Source organism: Myxocyprinus asiaticus, chromosome 23 (genome assembly GCF_019703515.2).
Source record: "Myxocyprinus asiaticus isolate MX2 ecotype Aquarium Trade chromosome 23, UBuf_Myxa_2, whole genome shotgun sequence".
NCBI classification, from domain to species: Eukaryota; Metazoa; Chordata; class Actinopteri; order Cypriniformes; family Catostomidae; genus Myxocyprinus; species Myxocyprinus asiaticus.
This window is the reverse complement of record NC_059366.1, coordinates 9,348,571-9,366,909: the sequence shown is the minus strand read 5'-3', so window position 1 is coordinate 9,366,909 and position 18,339 is coordinate 9,348,571. Positions and strand designations below refer to the sequence as shown.

Below are 18,339 nucleotides of genomic sequence, written 5' to 3'. Positions count from 1 at the left end.
TGACTGTACATTTTCAAAAAACAATGAAATTCACAAGGTAAAACTTCATATAATGTTTACTTGTAGTGTTTTCAATTTAGCAAAGGGTGAATATAATTTACAAATATAATTTATATTTGTATAATTTACTACTTTTTGTTTTTATTAGCATTTTTCATACTGTCCCAATTTTTTTGGAATTGGGGTTGTACAAAGCTATCACATGGCTTTACAAGACTTGGAATATTGGTCATTTGGGCCATATCAATGGTGATTTAATGGTACTTTTTGGTCATTTTGGAGCTTGACAGCCCCAGTCCCCATTAGCCTTCAATATATGGAAAAAAGCAGCTAGGATATTCTTCAAAAATTCACCTTTTGTGTTTCAAGGAAGAATGAAAGTCACAAAACATGAGGGTGAGTTAATAATGAATTAATTTCAATTTTTGGGGTGAAAATAATATGATGATAATATAATGATTTTTTGTAGCATAACCTATGATGAAATGTGCATTCTGTGTCATGCATGCAGCTGCACATTCAATAACTGCAATCGAAAGCATACTCAAATTCCTACACATTTCTACCAGTATATTGATTTAACCAGTATATTGCCCGCCCCTTAATTCCTTTAATAGCATTGATTTCCATTCAATTGACTCATGAGGATGAACATTCAGACACTGAACAGTACCTGATATGAGTGCTTGAGATATCCTCATGGGAAAGTGGCCACTGATGCCAAACACACTGCCCGAGAAGATGTTGGATGCTCCACTGACCAGCGCCACACTAACCAGTGTTCCCTCAAAGAACTGGATCCTAGAGCCAGACACGTCCACTTTCACCAGCACTGTGGTCACCACAAACACAAGCAAGATCACAAACAGAGAGAAGAGGATCCGCACCTGAGAGGACAACCTTGAAAAATACACATACACAGTCACAGGGAGAACCAATCAACTAAATATTGTTTATTCAACTTCAATATCCTGTGTCACAACCTACATCACAGTTACAACAGCTTATTAGAGCACCTAAACAATGCTGCACACCCAAGTCATACTAATCATATAATCAAACCAGACTTTTACATTCTCTGAAGAAAACTGCAGTGCTTGGGTGTTCTGGGTGGTTGCTTTCTGGTCTCAAAAGAGCCAACCCCCAAGTCTCGATTATATTCTGGTTCCCAGATAAGGCTCACTACTTCTATGTACTGGTTAAGCCTATATTTTTTTAGCCCACATTATCTTCCGCCAAGCTGTCTGTTCTAATATACATTTTTTTTCTCTTGGTTTAAGCTAGTGACAGACACCCCTTTTACACCTGGTATTAAGATGCATCTTGAGTGATCCGATCACATGTGGTCAGACGAGAAACATCGCTGTTTACACCTGGTCTCCTATGACCACTTGTATTCAGATTTCGAGGGGAGGGACTCTGATTTTGTGATGACACACACCAATATCTATGTTACTGCATGATATTAAAGCACAACAAAGTCAGAAGAGACAAAGAATGCACGGAAAAAAACGGCACGCTTTTCCTCCCAGGTGCAGCTGAAATCTAATCTAAGCACAAACGCAACATTTCAAGCAGAATTATCTGTTATTTTAGTGGATTTCCTATATTAAAGTAGCTTCAGATGTCTGTGTTTCTCATCTGTGTCCCTGTATATTGATATCAGACACACTAAAGATGATCTGTGAAGTTCTCGTGCTTGTGTATGTTTCCACTTTTTCAAACATTTCAGATCAGACAATTATTTCCTTTTAAAGCTGCTCGTAACAGGCGAAGTTTAAACACTTGTTTTAGCACAGCGGTTGATTGACAGGTGAGGGGTTGTGCTTCGCTGCTGTCCGGGACTCATTCAGGACAGATTAGCGTTTACACCTCAAATGCGATGTGGTCACAATCATTTTTGACTACCTACGTATGTGGTTTTTGTGATCCGATCCGATTTTAGACCCCATTTACACCTGTATTTAGCGCCTACCACATGTAACTGGATCACCTGAAATGCATCTTAATGCCAGGTGTAAACAGGATCAGAATAATATATTGGCCAGGCTGATAAATCTGCCAATTATTGGCCATTTTTAATATTATCTGCAATTCAAAAATCTACCGAAAGCCTTGTCAACATATAATATAGTAAACATTTTCCATTTTCAATGTTTTCAGTGAATTAAGAGTAAATATAGAAAATATAGGTTTATTTACGAATTTCGAACGCGTTTTTTTAGTATAGCGTATTATATTTATTTATGATTAAATATGTGGTTAACATGTTCACTGTTCCTGGTTTAATACAAGTTAAGCTCAATTGAAAGCATTTTTTGCATAATGTTAATTACCCAAAAATATTTTAACTCGTCCCTCTTTTTTTTTTTTTTTTTTTTTTTTTTTTAAAGAAAAATCGCGATTACAGTACTTACAATGGAAGTGAATGGGGCAAGTCCATAAACATCAAAATACACTTTTTCAAAAGTATAGCCAGAAGATATACACATTATATGTGTAAAGTAAAAATTATTGTAGTGTGATAAAATCTGTGATTTAGTGAAGTTACAGCATTTATCAGATTACAGAGTTTACTGGTGTTTAAGTTGTAAAACTGAATATAGCATTACACAGAAAAGGTTAGTAAGTGATTTTATCACACTTGAATCATGTTAACATGCATAATGTTTACATCTTGTGGCTATACTTTTGAAACTGTGTGTATTTTAACATTTATGGACTGGCCCCATTCACTTTCATTGTGAGTGCCCTAATGTAACAATGACGTGGTGTTATTTCATAAAATAAATCAACTGCAGTCTCATTCCCGAGAAAGAGAGCTTTTGTTTGATATATGACTCAACTATGTCTGTAATGTTTGTGCAATATGTAAAATGTTCATATTCTTAGTTATGCATCATCAAAATGACATAGTGGGCGGAGGGTATTCAAGCCTTAACATGTTACTTTATGTAAAATACATGCAAAAGTGATGAACTTTGGTGAAAAGTAGAGGTCCTAAGCTTTTAGCTTTCTTTTCAATAAATGAGAGCGAGTCAAATTTTTGCATGTGTGTGTGTGTGTGTTAATCAACATTATTCCACAAATGCTGTCGATTGAACTGAACCTGAAACATTCCTTTAAAACTAAAACTAAATGTTTTGTGATTTGAAAAGGTAACTGCTACTCTAAAAAGCTAGTAGAAATTCAGGAGGGAACTCATGGGTCAAACATGCTAATTCTCTTCCTGGCTTCAGGACCACAAACTGAACAGTTCAAATGTATTATGTATATATCAGCATTACATCGGCCATCAGTCACTTGGCTTTCTAGGTATCGACAGCTGCCATTAAAAACCCCATATTGGTTGACTACTAATTTAAGCATAAACCTTGCAAAATTTAAAGGAATATTCCAGGTTCAATACAAGTTAAAGGGATAGTTCACCAAAAAATGAAAATTCTCTCACCATTTTCTCACCCTCATTCCATCCCAGATGTGTATGACTTACTTTCATCTGCTGAACTCAAATGAAGATTTTTAGAAAAATATCTCAGCTCTGTAGGTCCATACAATGCAAGTGAATGGGTGCCAACATTTTTAAACTCCAAAATCCACATATGGGCAACATAAAAGTACTCCAGACAACTCCAGTGTTTAAATCCATCTCTTCAGAAGAAATATGATAGGTGCTGGTGAGAAACAGATCAATATTTAAGTCCTTTTTCACTATAAATTCTCCATCCTGCTCAGTCAATCTCCAATTTAACTTTCACTTTTGCATTCTCCTTCTTCTGTTTAACATTCTTCATGCACGTCGCACCCTACTGGCTAGGGAGGAAAACGTATTAATTTTCAATTCAATTTTATTTATAAAGCACTTTAAAAACTACAGCGTAGACCAAAGTGCTGTACATTAAAAGCTAGCTTGCAAGACAAAGCTTAAAACATAGAAATTTACATAAAAATGCTCAAGTGGGAAATTCACAAGTGGGTCTGTTTAGCACTTAGTTCCATTATGATGTTGCAAAGACTACAGAGAACAAGTGCATCTTAAGATGGGTTTTGAACATATTTATAGAGGTAGAGGACCTGATGGAAAGAGGTAAATCTTTCCACAACCTTGGGGCAGCGACAGAGAATGCCTGATCCCTTTTGCAATTTATTTGTGACTGGCGAGCATGAAGAAGCAGTTGACTGGCAGATCTCAGAGACCTCTGGGTACTGTTGAAGGTAATACCATGTAAAGATTTAAAAACATACAACAACACTTTATATTGTATTCTGAACTGAAACGGTAACCAGTGAAGGGAGGCCAGGATTGGTGGCATATGGTCCCTCTTCCTGGTATTAGTCAAGAGCCTTGCTGCAGTGTTCTGAACCAGCTACAAGCAAGACAACGAAGACTGACTTATACCTACATACAAGGCATTGCAATAGTCAAAGCGTGATGACACAAAAGCATGAATTCATTTCTCCAGGTCATTAAATGAGAGGACAGGTTTAAGTTTAACAATAGATCTCAATTGAAAGAAACTACTATTTACAAGAACGTTAATCTGTTCAATTTAAATTCTGAGTCAAAGATGACACCCAGATTTTTTATATGGGTATGCATATTGGACAAAGGGGCGCTAGACTGTCTGAAATATACTTTACACAGTCACTAGGGCCAAAAATTATAACGTCTGTCTTGTTCTCATTTAACGAGAATGTTTTTATCCATACCACATTTTACATAATCCAAACACTCTTTAATATTTTACATATACATCATCACCAGACTTCAAAGGGAGGTACATTTGTGTATCATCAGCATAAAAAGGATACGAAATGCCATGTTTTTTAAAAATTGAGCCAAGTGGAAGCATATATAAGGAAAATAAAACTGGCCCTAAAATAGATCCTTGAGAGACCCACAGGTGATAGAAGCTGAGGATGATGAGAAATTTCCAATCTTAACTGAAAACGTTTTACCATGCAGGTAGGAGGTAAACCACCTTAGGGCCATGCCCTGAATGCCAACATACACTGGAGACAGTCAATGAGGATCGCATGATCAAATGTATCAAATGCTGCACTTAGATCCAATAAAATTCAGGCAACACAACTACTAGAATACATTCTTAGCAACAGATAATTCTGTGCTATGGCCAGCTCTAAAACCGGACTGAAAATGATCAAAGACATTATTCTTTGTTAAAAATGAGGTAAGCGGAGTAAAAACCACCTTTTCCAAGATCTTTGTCATAAATGGTAATTTAGAAATTGGTCGAAAATTTTTCAGGACCAGAGGGTCTAAACTAGGCTTTTTAAGAAGGGGCTGGACAACCGCATGCTTAAAACAAGATGGAACACAGCCATTAATCAAACTGCTATTTATAATGGACAGAATACTTGGACCAACCATGTCATCCAGCTCAATTAACAGGTGAGGGGAAACCACATCATTTGGAGAAGTTGTCTTCAGATGTGCAACAACATCCCTGATTTGTGAAAGTGACACTGGCTCAAACTGACTGAAAATATCAGAGACAGCAGTCAGAACAGATGGGTCAGACACTGGAGGTGTAATGGAAGATCTTATGCTATCAAACTTATGAATAAAAAACTTTAAAAACCTTTCACAAGTGTCTGTAGATGGATCAGGAGAGAGTACCTATTGGATTTAGTAATGAATTTATAGGATTAAATAGTACTCGCGGGCTAAGGGAATTTTGTTAAATAATATCAGAATAATTAATTTGCTCTTGCTTTTTTAACTGTTTTTTTTTATACTTAGACAAACATTCTCTCAGGATCTCATAAGACAACTTTAGCGTATCTTTCTGCCATTTTCGTTCTGATCTCCTGTCTGAGAGACCGAGTATTATCATTTAATCATGGTTGTGATTTAAGTTTACGTCTCTGACGTAAACGTCTTAAGTTAAGGCCTGGCTCGCAGTCTTCGCTCTAATTCATCCCAAAGGTGCTCTATCGGGTTGAGGTCAGGTCTCTGTGCAGGCCAGTCAATTTCTTCCACACCAAACTCTCTCATCCATGTCTTTATGGACCTTGCTTTGTGCACTGGTGCGCAGTCATGTTGGAACAGGAAGGGGCCATCCCCAAACTGTTCCCACAAAGTTGGGAGCATGGAATTGTCCAAAATCTCTTGGTATGCTGAATCATTCAAAGTTCCTTTCACTGGAACTAAGGGGCCAAGCCCAGCTCCTGAAAAACAACCCCACACCATAATCCCCCCTCCACCAAACTTCACAGTTGGCACAATGCAGTCAGACAAGTACCGTTCTCCTGGCAACCGCCAAACCCAGACTCGTCCATCAGATTACCAGATGGAGAAGCGTGATTCGTCACTCCAGAGAACGCGTCTCCACTTCTCTAGAGTCCAGTGGCGGAGTTCTTTACACCACTGCATCCGATGCTTTGCATTGCACTTGGTGATGTATGGCTTGGATGCAGCTGCTCAGCCATGGAAACCCATTCCATGAAGCTCTCTATGCACTGTTCTTGAGCTAATCTGAAGGCCACATGAACTTTGGAGGTCTGTAGCGATTGACTCTGCAGAAAGTTGGTGACCTCTGCGCACTATGCGCCTCAGCATCCGCTGACCCCGCTCTGTCATTTTAGGTGGCCTACCACTTCGTGGCTGAGTTGCTGTCATTCCTAATCGCTTCCACTTTGTTATAATACCACTGACAGTTGACTGTGGAATATTTAGTAGCGAGGAAATTTCACAACTGGACTTGTTGCACAGGTGGCATCCTATCACAGTACCACGCTGGAATTCACTGAGCTCCTGAGAGCGGCCCATTCTTTCACAAATGTTTGTAGAAGCAGTCTGCATGCCTAGGTGCTTCATTTTTACACCTGTGGCCATGGAAGTGATTGGAACACCTGAATTCAATTATTTGGATGGGTGAGCGAATACTTTTGGCAATATAGTGTATGTCCTAATAGGCAAGTTTTAGTTAAATTTAAATGCTGTTTTGGCTAAAGAATGTGTTTAAACTGTATGCCGTATGATATCAATATGATATGTAATATGATATAAAAATAATATGAATGTTTAGATTATATTTAAACTAGTGTTTATGCTGCCTCATTATCATCAACAAAGCTTGTGCTCGCAAATATCTGTTCGGGTGTAAATGTGTAAAATGTGCTGTAAATATGCCCGGTCGATGAAGTGCGCAAAGTGCAAAAGAAAATGTATAGTCAGATTACTTCTTTTAACTTAAACTTGATTGTGTGAATAAGCTACAAACAATACATTCAATCATTAAGTCTCCTCACATTCATTCTCTCTCAGGGGAGGGGTCTTTATCTCCTCAAGTGTGAATCACATCAATATTCATGATCATCCACGCCTCCTCGTATATGGTCTTTCTAACACTAAAAGTGTTAGAAAACTGAAAAAAGCACAAATGTCAAGGCATGTCAAAACTTCTCCAGGGCCCAAAACACCCTCAGACCCCAGAGGGTTAAGCCACGTTTCCGTAATAAATAAAAAATCCAGCTCACTTGATGGAAAGAAATCATTTAAAATAAAAGTCTTATTGGCAACGGATCTAGCATTAGAGTTAGGAGTATGATGAAGCCAGGGCGATCACATCAACAATCCAGTGAGAAAGTCTTTGCTTGGAGATGGACATTCCTTTTGTGTGTCCTCCATAGTACAAAGAGCTGGTCAGACAGTCTGAACTGGCGGGTACACTCAACATATGTGTGTAGCACTCGCACAAGGCATAACAAATGCAAGGACTGTTCCTCATCCGAATTAAATGGAGGAGGGAAAAAGGCTTGAAGGTGAACCACCTGAGCTCTGAAAGGCATGGATAAAATCTTAGGCACATAGCCTTTTCTGGGTTTGACATTGGCTTTTGAAAGTCCCGGACCAAACTCCAGACATGAATTGTCAACTGATAACACATGCAAATCACCGACCCGTTTTACTGAGGCCAGAGCCAGCAGTAATGCAGTCTTAAGAGAAAGCACACGCAATTCAATAGAGTCCAGAGGCTCCCAAGTCGGGACTGTAGCCGGGCGAGGAGGATTTAGCCACCTCGCTCCCCTAAGGAACTTTATGATCAAATCATGCTTGAGATAGTTGCTACATAAACTTTGAGCATTGACGGAGTGAGCCCTGCGTCCAATCGCTCTTGAAGAAATGCAAGAATTTCAGGAATGGGGCAGTTCACTGGGTCATGAAAAGCACCAATTAGTGAACACATTCCATTTTAGTGGGTAAAGTCATCTCGTAGACAGCGCTCTAGCCTGTAAAATGGTGTTCATAAACGACTGAGTCAATTCTGGCACGTTTAGTGCACTCCGTTCAGAGGCCACACATGCAGGTTCCACAGCTTAGGCTGAGGATGCCAGATTGTGCCCTGCACTTGAGAGGAGTTACCTCCTCAGCGGTATTTCCCATGGAGGGCCATCCAGAATCTCTATCATTTCTGGAAACCAGGACTGATTGGGTCACTTCGATGCAACCAATAGAATTGTTTCCTTGTCCTCTCGGACATTGCATATGACAGAGTGAAGGAGGCACACCGAGGGAAATGCGTATTTGCAGGCCATTTAAGGGCCACTGCATCCACTCCTAGCAGAGCTTGGGACTTGGAGTACCAGAGGGGACAGTGGGCGTTCTCCGCAGAGGCAAATAGATCGATCTCCGTTTTGCAGAATATTTCCCAAATCCTCAGGACTGTCTGAGGATGAAGTCTCCATTCGGCCGACATCACTCCTTGGCATTACAACAGGTTCCCATCGTAATTCAGATGGCCTGGGACATATATCGCCCGCAGGGAGAGGAGATGGCACTCACTCCACAGGAAGAGGTCCACGCCAGGCTCATTATTGACAGCGAATTAATTCCGCCCTGGCAATATACGTACGCCACCAGTGTCATGTTGTCCGACTGAATCAGCACATTGTGATTCTGTTTCTCAGAATGAAAAGCCTTCAGGGCTAGAAAGACGGCTAACAGTTCCAGGCGGTTGATATGCCACACCTTCTTTACACCTGTCCAGGACGCATCCGTGGTCACTACTTTCCACTTGAAAACCTGACCCAGCATAACACCCTGACGGTAACAGGCTGGAGCTGTCCATGGTGCTAGAGTAGCCAGACAGCTGCAAGTTACGGCAATGCGAATGCGACCCCAGCGCCATGCATGCCGTGGCACACGACGCTTGAGACAGCACTGGAAAGGTATCATGTGTAAGAGACCTAATGGTACGATGGCGGAAGCTGCCACCATGAGAACCAACATTATTTGAAAATATTTCAGTGGAAGAGCTTTCCCCAGTTTGAACTGAGACAGACACTGAAGAACGGTCTGAAGGTGCTCACTCGTGAGGTGCACATGCATGCTCACCAAGTCGCGTGGGACCCCCAAAAAAGAGTTTTGTTGGCTGGGGGGAAAAGTTTGCTCTTCACCCAGTTGTCATTGAGACCCAGACTGTTCAATTGCTGAAGTAGATCTCTGTGCTTGCACAATAGAGCCTCTGATTAGGCTAGTAATAGCCAATTTTCAAGGTAATTCAGAATGCGCCCGCCATTCAGTTTCAACGGGGCGAGTGCCACATCGATACACTTTGTGAGCGTGGGACAGACCACAGAGTATTACAGTTCTAAACAATCTCTATCATGTTTTCTGTGAGGAGATTGTGAATTTTCTGCACACCGCACCATCACACCCCATTTATAATGGGACTGTGGATGACAGGACACCGTTGGTGAAATACGACCCTTGTGGCATTCCATATTGGAGCGTGTAGCATTGCAGTTTTAAACAATAACTATTGAGCTTTCTGCAAGGAGATTGTGAATTTTCTGCACATTGCACCATCACACCACATTTTTCAATGGGACTGTGGATGATACGACACCATCGGTGAAATATGACCCTTTTGGCGTTCCACATTGGAGTGTGTAGCAGAATGTGTGTGCATCTCATGAAATGAGTGCTTTGCTCTTTTGTGAGTACGTTCTTATTGAATGCAATACACAGAAAAAATAATTTGAGTAACATCCCGGTCGTGGAGGAAGGAAATAATTAGGATGCCACAGACCACACAGGGCAGTGATAGCATACAAAACACACCTCAAGTGTTCCCTACTTAGTGAATTCAGGAGGGAAGATTAATATCAAACTGGGAGAAAGGTGGCTGGCGTATGACCCGAATCGTGCAGCTGTGTCCGACCGTCTTTAAAACCCAGTCGGACATGGCCGTGAGGGCCTGCCACTCATCCGCGGAGCAGGAAAATGCTGTGTCAGCTCGCTCGCTAGATGAGACTGAGTGCCACTCACCACAGGGCAACTGTTATGCACAGTATTCAATACATGCCTCAAAGTGTGATTAGTAATGAGGAATGAAATAATCAGGATGTCACAGACCACACGGGGTGATGACAGCTTTTAATATACACACCTGAAGTGTGATTTGAAATGATTCATTTTCCCACCTAGTGATTTCAGGAGGGATGAAAATAATTAGGATGCCACAGACCACACAGGATGGTGACAGCATTCAATATACAGACCTCAAGTGTGATTAGTAATGATTAATTTCCTCACAGTACAGTGCACAGTACACATCATTTTAGGAGGGAATCACTTGAGACAGAGCAACAACATCCTCCGTGGACCATTCGCAGTCTCTGATGCTACGAGGAACATGGCATCATCTTCATCGTCAGAACCGCCAAACGTAACAAGGTCCCGCACTCCACCGGAGGACCGGAGCTTGTCACGCATATAATATATAGGCAAAGCTGATCAAGAGAAGATCGAGGGGCTTGCAGGGCTTGCGCTAGCACTAGATCCACCTCTGATTCATCTAGATCAGTCTCTCGGCCCCGCCGTGCCACCTCGTGTGATCCCTCTGGAGTCACAAAAGGGCAAGTGGGAGAGCGTGTCGGATCGTCCTCGTCCCTCAGAACGAGGTCGATCTGAGAGCAAAGCATCTTGAGACTCATGCTCTCACAGTGAGGGCAATCGGTCTCCATAAGAGCTGCTTCGGAGTGGCAGCAGCACAAGCAACGAACACAGCTCTCATGACCTTCTGACGACTGGATGTGCCGCTTAAAACAATTAAGGAACGACGTGTACACGCAAGTGGCCCTTTTGTGATTATATATACACACACACAGTACTGTGCAAAATTTTAGGCACTTGTGAAAAATGTTGCATAGTGCGGATGTCTTCAAAAATAATGCCATAAATAGTTTTCATTTATCAGTTAATATCATACAAAGTCCAGTAAACATAAAAAAGCTAAATCAATATTTGGTGTGGCCACTTTTGCCTTTAAAACAGCCCCAATTCTCCTAGGTACACCTGGACACAGTTTTTCTTGGTTGTTGGCAGATAGGATGTACCAAGCTTCTTGGAGAATTCACCACAGTTCTTCTATCTATTTAGGCTGTCTCAGTTGCTTCTGTCTCTTCATGTAATCCCAGACTGACTTGATGTTCAGTGGGGGGCTCTGTGAGGGCCATGACATCTCTTGCAGAGCACCCTGTTCCTCTATTATATTCTATTCTATCTGCAAAAGTAATGTTTGGGAGTCTAAAATGTATTTTTCCTATTGACACACTAAAGCTGAAGATATAGCTGCCCATTTGTCTTGGAAAAATGCCTCCAGGTCATGCAAAGTCTTTGGTCGTCTTGCATGAACCGCACGTTTGAGATCTCCCCAGAGTGGCTCGATGATAGTAAGGTCAGGAGACTATGATGACCACTCCAGAACCTTCACCTTTTTCTGCTGTAACCACTGGAGGGTCAACTTGGCCTTGTGCTTAGGGTCATTGTCGTGCTGGAAATTCCAAGAGCGTCCCATGTGCAGCTTTCGTGCAGAAGAATGCAAATTGTCTACCAGTATTTTCTGATAACATGCTGCATTCATCTTGCCATCAATTTTCACAAGATTCCCCATGCCTTTAGAGCTCACACACCCCCAAAACATCAGTGAGCCACCACCATGCTTCACAGTGGTGATGGTATTCGTTTCACTATAGGCCTTGTTGACCCCTCTCCAAACATAGCGCTTATGGTTGTGACCATAAAGCTCTATTTTGGTCTCGTCATTCCAAATTACAATGTGCCAGAAGCTGTGAGGCATGTCAAGGTGTTGTCATTTGTGGCATTGGCACAGTAAAGGCTTCTTTCTGGCAACTTGACCATGCAACTAATTTTTGTTCACATATTGTCGTATTGTGCTCCTTGAAACAACCACACCGTCTTTTTCCAGAGCAGCCTGTATTTCTCCTGAGGTTACCTGTGGGTTATTCTTTGTATCCCGAACAATTCTTCTGGCAGTTGTGGCTGAAATCTTTCTTGGTCTACCTGACCTTGGCTTGGTATCAAGAGATCCTCAAATTTTCCACTTCTAAATAAGTGACTGAACAGTACTGACTGGCATTTTCAAGGCTTTGGATATCTTTTTATATCCTTTTCCATCTTTATAAATTCCATTACCTTGTTACACAGGTCTTTTGACAGTTCTTTTCTGCTCCCCATGGCTCAGTATATAGCCTGCTCAGTGCATCCACGTGAGAGCTAACAAACTCATTGACTATTTATCCACAGACACTAATTGCAATTTAAAAAGCCACAAGTGTGGGAAATTAAACTTTAATTGCCATTTAAACCTGTGTGTGTCACCTTGTGTGTCATGGCCAAACATTCAAGGGTATATAAACTTTTGATTAGGACCATTTGGGTGATTTCTGTTATCATTATGATTTAAAAAGGAGCCAAACAACTATGTGATGATAAATGGCTTCATATAATCACTATCCTTAAATAAAAGACAGTTTTTTTGCATGATCAGTCATATTTTCAAAATCAATACCAAAATTTCACAATTTCTGCCAGGGTATGCAAACTTTTGAGCACAACTGTGTGTATATATATATATATATATATATATATATATATATATACACACACACACACAGACACACACACACATACTGTACATACATACACACACACACACACACACACACACACAATATCAACAATAAGCTTATAAGGACACAAAACTCCTGCCGAAGCACATCAGGGAATCAGGATGCTGAAGCGGCCCGTTCACCAGCAAAGCGTCAAACGGCGAGGCGGAGTAAATGTTCACTGGAACACTGCAGGGGAGCGGAGAGTCTTCTTGTTGCCATAAATATCTCGCCCGCTGACTAGTGTATGCCGACGGCAAAGTTGTAGAGGGCTTCTAGACGAGAGAGATGCTCGCAGTCTCGAGGGAAGAAAATTCTGAGGAATGGTGTTTGCGCGCCCGCTTACATACCGGACAGCTTTGTGCCTAAAAGGGTGGGGCTTAAACACCATAGCCAATCTTAGAATTGGCCTTATTGTAGAAGGGTTTCAACTAGGTCACCGGAAAGGATTTTCCCATATGCGTCAGCATGACGCAATGTTGCGTGAACTGAATCGTAAGGGAACAACATTATGCCACAAATGCTGTTGATTGAGCTTAACTTGTATTGAACCCGGAATATTCCTTTAATATTTACATTTATGCATTTGGCAAATGCTTTAATCTAAAGTGACTTTCAGTGCATTCAAGATATACATTTTATTAGTGCATTCCCTGACAATTGAACCTAATCTTCCCTTGGTAGCCTGCAGAGAATAAGCAGAATTTGCCCTTGTTTACATTAAAGATAAAGGACAACATTTGAAATATATTTTTTCAATCCAGATTGTGTGATCCAATTGCCATCATCCCTATTCAGTTAGTCTTTAGACAGAAAAGCAGTGTGTCTATTAGCCAAAACACTGTTTTCAGGATTCACTCTTTCAAATCAGCCAAATGTTTACAACAAAGTCACAAAAATACATTCCTGGAGATGAACCTGGGAAAAGGACACAGTGAATCTTTGTTCTTTAAAATAGTACAGGAATTGGCAACAGTTATAAGTCATTATCCACTGGCAATGACTGACCCGGATATTCGTTAAAATGTCTCCTTTTGTGTTTCGCTAAGAGAGAAAGTCATACAGGTTTGCAACGATATGAAGGTGAGTAAATGATGACAGAACTTTCTTTCTTTTTTTGTTTTTTTGTACGGTGAACTATCCCTTTAACAGGAAAAGAGGTGAAGTGAGTTTGGGTGTTTGTGTGTTACCTGTTGACCAGAAGGTAGTTGATGATGAGACACACCACTGAGGGAATAGTGGAAGCAATGGCAAGGTAACTCTCAAAGTAGTCCTGCCCCCCAGACAAAGAGAAAGAGGAGAGAAGCCATTTATAAATTAATCACTTCTATTCTATGTGTCACAAGCAGTCTGAAAACATAGGAATAATGTACAGTCAGCCAGTTGTAATCAGGACCCCTGATTCTTACCAAAGAAATAAAATAAATGTGCATGAAAACTGTTGAAATTATTACGCGAGACACAATACATCTACTGTATGTACGAAATCCCCATATTGGCCAACCACTAATACGAAACAAGAGTTTCTTGCAATTTTCAGATGATCAAACATTTAAAGATTTTCAAACTTGATGGGACAGTTCATCCAAAAATGTAATTCTCTTATCATTTACTCACCCTCATGCCAGCCCAGATGTGTTTGACTTTCTTTCTTCTGCAGAACACAAATGAAGATTTATAGAAGAATATCTCAGCTCTTTATTTTGGGTGCCAACATTTTGAAACTCCAAAAATCACACAAGTCCGCATAAAAGTAATCCGTAAGACTCCAGTGGTTAAATAAACGTCTTCAGAAGTAAAAGATAGGTGTGGGTTAGAAACAGATCAATATAAATCCTTTTTTTACTATAAATTCTTCTCTCAGCTCAGTCAATCTCCACTTTAACTTTTACTTTCACATTCTTCTTCTTCTGTTTTTGGCGATTCACATTCTTCATGCACATCGCCCCCTACTGGGAAGGAAGAACAATTTCTATAAAAAAAAAAGGATTTAAATATTGATCTGTGTCTCACCCACATATATCATACCACTTCTGAAGATATGGATTAAAACAATGAAGTTGTATGGATTACTTTTATGATGACTTTTATACAGAAAGTCGTACACAACTGGGATGGCATGAGTGTGAGTAAATGATGAGAGAATTTTCATTTTTGGGTGAACTATCCCTTTAAGATGCTTCTTAAGATGATTGTTTCTTAGTACAGTTGAAGTCAGAAATTTACATACACCTTAGTCAAATATATTTAAACTCAGTTTTTCACAATTCCTGACATTTAATCATAGAAAACATTCCCTGTTAGGATCACTACTTTATTTTAAGAATGTGAAATGTCAGAATAATAGTAGAGAGAATTATTTATTTCAGCTTTTATTTCTTTCATCACATTCCCAGTGGGTCAGAAGTTTACATACACTTTGTTAGTATTTGGTAGCATTGCCTTTAAATTGTTTAACTTGGGTCAAATGTTTTGGGTAGCCTTCCACAAGCTTCTCACAATAAGTTGCTGGAGTTTTGGCCCATTCCTCCAGACAGAACTGGTGTAACTGAGTCAGGTTTGTAGACCTCCTTGCTCGCATATGCTTTTTCAGTTCTGCCCACAAATTTTCTATCAGACTGAGGTCAGGGCTTTGTGATGGCCACTCCAGTACCTTGACTTTGTTGTCCTTAAGCCATTTTGCCACAACTTTGGAGGTATGCTTGGGGTCATTGTCCATTTGTAAGACCCATTTGCGACCGAGCTTTAACTTCCTGGCTGATTTCTTGAGATTTTGCTTCAATATATCCACATAATTTTCCTTCCTCATGATGCCAACTATTTTTTGAAGTACACCAGTCCCTCCTGCAGCAAAGCACCCCCACAACACGATGCTGCCACCCCCATGCTTTACGGTTGGGATGGTGTTCTTCGGCTTGCAAGCCTCACCCTTTTTTCCACCAAATATAACGATGGTCATTATGGCCAAATAGTTCAATTTTTGTTTCATTAGACCAGAGGACATTTCTCCAAAAAGTAAGATCTTTGTCCCCATGTGCACTTGCAAACTGTAGTCTGGCTTTTATATGGCGGTTTTGGAGCAATGGCTTCTTCCTTGCTGAGCAGCCTTTCAGGTTATGTCGATATAGGACTCCTTTTACTGTGGATATAGATACTTTTCTACCTGTTTCCTCCAGCATCTTCACAAGGTCCTTTGCTGTTCTGGGATTGATTTGCACTTTTCGCACCAAACTACGTTCCTCTCTAGGAGACAGAATGCATCTCCTTCCTGAGCTGTATGATGGCTGCATGGTCCCATGGTGTTTATACTTGCGTACTATTGTTTGTACAGATAAACGTGGTACCTTCAGGCATTTCGAAATTGCTCCTAAGGATGAACCAGACTTGTGGAGGTCCACAATTTTTTTTTCTGAGGTCTTGGCTGATTTCTTTTGATTTTCCTATGATGTCAAGCAAAGATGCACTGAGTTTGAAGGTAGGCCTTAAAATAAATTCACAGGTACACCTCCAATTCAGTAACACCTCCTATCAGAAGCGAATTGGCTAACTGTCTAAATGCTTGACATAATTTTCTGGAATTTTCCAAGCTGCTTAAAGGCACAGTTAACTTAGTGTATGTAAACTTCTGACCCACTGGAATTGTGATATTGTCAATTAAAAGTGAAACAATTGTTGGAATGTTTTTTTTTTTTTTTTGTGGTAATGCCTCAAATGCTGTCGATTGAGCTTAACTGTCTGGTACTGAAACAAAACTATTATTTTAAATGCTATAATGATGCATTTGCAAATCTGTATTGGTGAATATCAAGAAACACATCATTGGGGGGTAAAATGTTCTGAATTGAAAAGTCTTAATGATTCTAAAAATAGGATACAATGAAAAGTTACCTGGACATGTTTTTGTGACATTCGCACTTAGAGCAAAGAAATAAACATGCCAGTCATCCGAAGTGATAAATCTCACACTCCCTTGAGAAATATGTCACATGCTTAAACTGGCAAAGGTGATAATAGCTCATATGCTCTTGATGAATGGCACATGCACAAACTCATCCACACAATGAGTCACATAGTGGCAAACATTCACTTTTACCCTTTCCTGTCCAGCTAGATCACAATCTAATTTGAGCAGAAGTGAGAGTGCCTATGAATGCTCAACTTCTAGAATTTAGAAAATTTTAAAATGACCGGAATACTGTTTATTGAAAACAGCTGACTAGAAAACTTGAAAATAAAAATGAATCCAAACACTAGCTCTCATTATCTACTCATTTACTGAATCTTATGGTCTTTCTTCCTGTTTAAAAGCATGTGGTCTGCTTTTACCACTCTGTGGTAACTAAAAGAGAAACACAACATAGTAATCAACACACTTTGGTACACACTCACCGGCCACTTTATTAGGTACACCTGTACACCTCCTTATTCATGTGACTATCTAATCAGCCAATCATGTGGCAGCAGTGCAAGGCATAAAAAACATTCAGATATGGGTCAGGAGCTTCAGTTAATGTTCACATCAACCATCAGAATGATGTGATCTCAGTGATTTTGACCGTGGCATGATTGTTGGTGTCAGACGGGCTGGTTTGAGTTTTTCTGTAACTGCTGATCTCCTGGGATTTTCACACACAACAGTCACTAGAATTTACTCCTAATGGTGCCAAAAACATCCAGTGAGTGGCAGTTCTGCAGAAAAAAATGCCTTGTTGATGAGAGAGGTCAACAGAGAATGGCCAGACTGGTTCAAGATGACAGAAAGGCAACGGTAACTCAGATAACCCCTCTGTACAATTGTAGTGAGCAGAATAACATCTCAGAATGCAGAATATGTTGAACCTTGAGGTGGATGGGCTACAACAGCAGAAGACCACGTCGGGCACTTTATTAGGCCCATAGCATTTCTAATAAAGTGCTTCGTGAGTGTAGAGCGCAACAGTCTGGTTCCAGAAATAAAAATTCCATTAATTTTTTCCATAGACTAATTGATTTTCAAGATAACTTATAAACCTTTAAATCAGACCCACCATGAGCTCCGAGGTTGTTCATCGATGGTATGTTTTTGTTGAAGTCATCAGTCCGCATTATTTCAACTTCATTGTTTAAAAACTCTGTTTGATAGTGGCATTCCTGGTGAACAACTACATTACCCATGATCCAGCAGAGAAAGATCCACCAATCAGAGAACCGCAGCCAACAAAACAAGCCTGGAAAAGACCGTCCATGCCCTTAACGCACTGTGAATGACGCTATCGAATCGGCCTCCCTTCACCCTTAAAATTACTTTTAAGAGTATTTTATTTTGCATATTTTGCAATAAACGTAAAGTATATTGACTTCTACTACAACCAACAACCTAACATCAATAGTTTTTTATTTTTCCATTGTTTTTCATTC

General features: G+C 40.2%; 1 protein-coding gene across 4 annotated transcripts in view; it reads right to left on the bottom strand.

Annotated features, from left to right (window-relative positions):
* LOC127413704 (equilibrative nucleoside transporter 3-like) overlaps positions 1 to 18,339 on the bottom strand; it is a 36,127-nt gene that overhangs the window by 12,457 nt on the left and 5,331 nt on the right. For all 4 annotated transcript variants that reach the window (XM_051651056.1, XM_051651055.1, XM_051651054.1 and 1 more), the window contains 2 exons: positions 14,133 to 14,215; positions 674 to 900 (listed from right to left, as the gene is read on the bottom strand). In XM_051651056.1, coding sequence (XP_051507016.1) covers positions 674 to 900; positions 14,133 to 14,215 — 310 coding nt within the window. The remainder of the gene's footprint in view (positions 1 to 673; positions 901 to 14,132; positions 14,216 to 18,339) is intronic.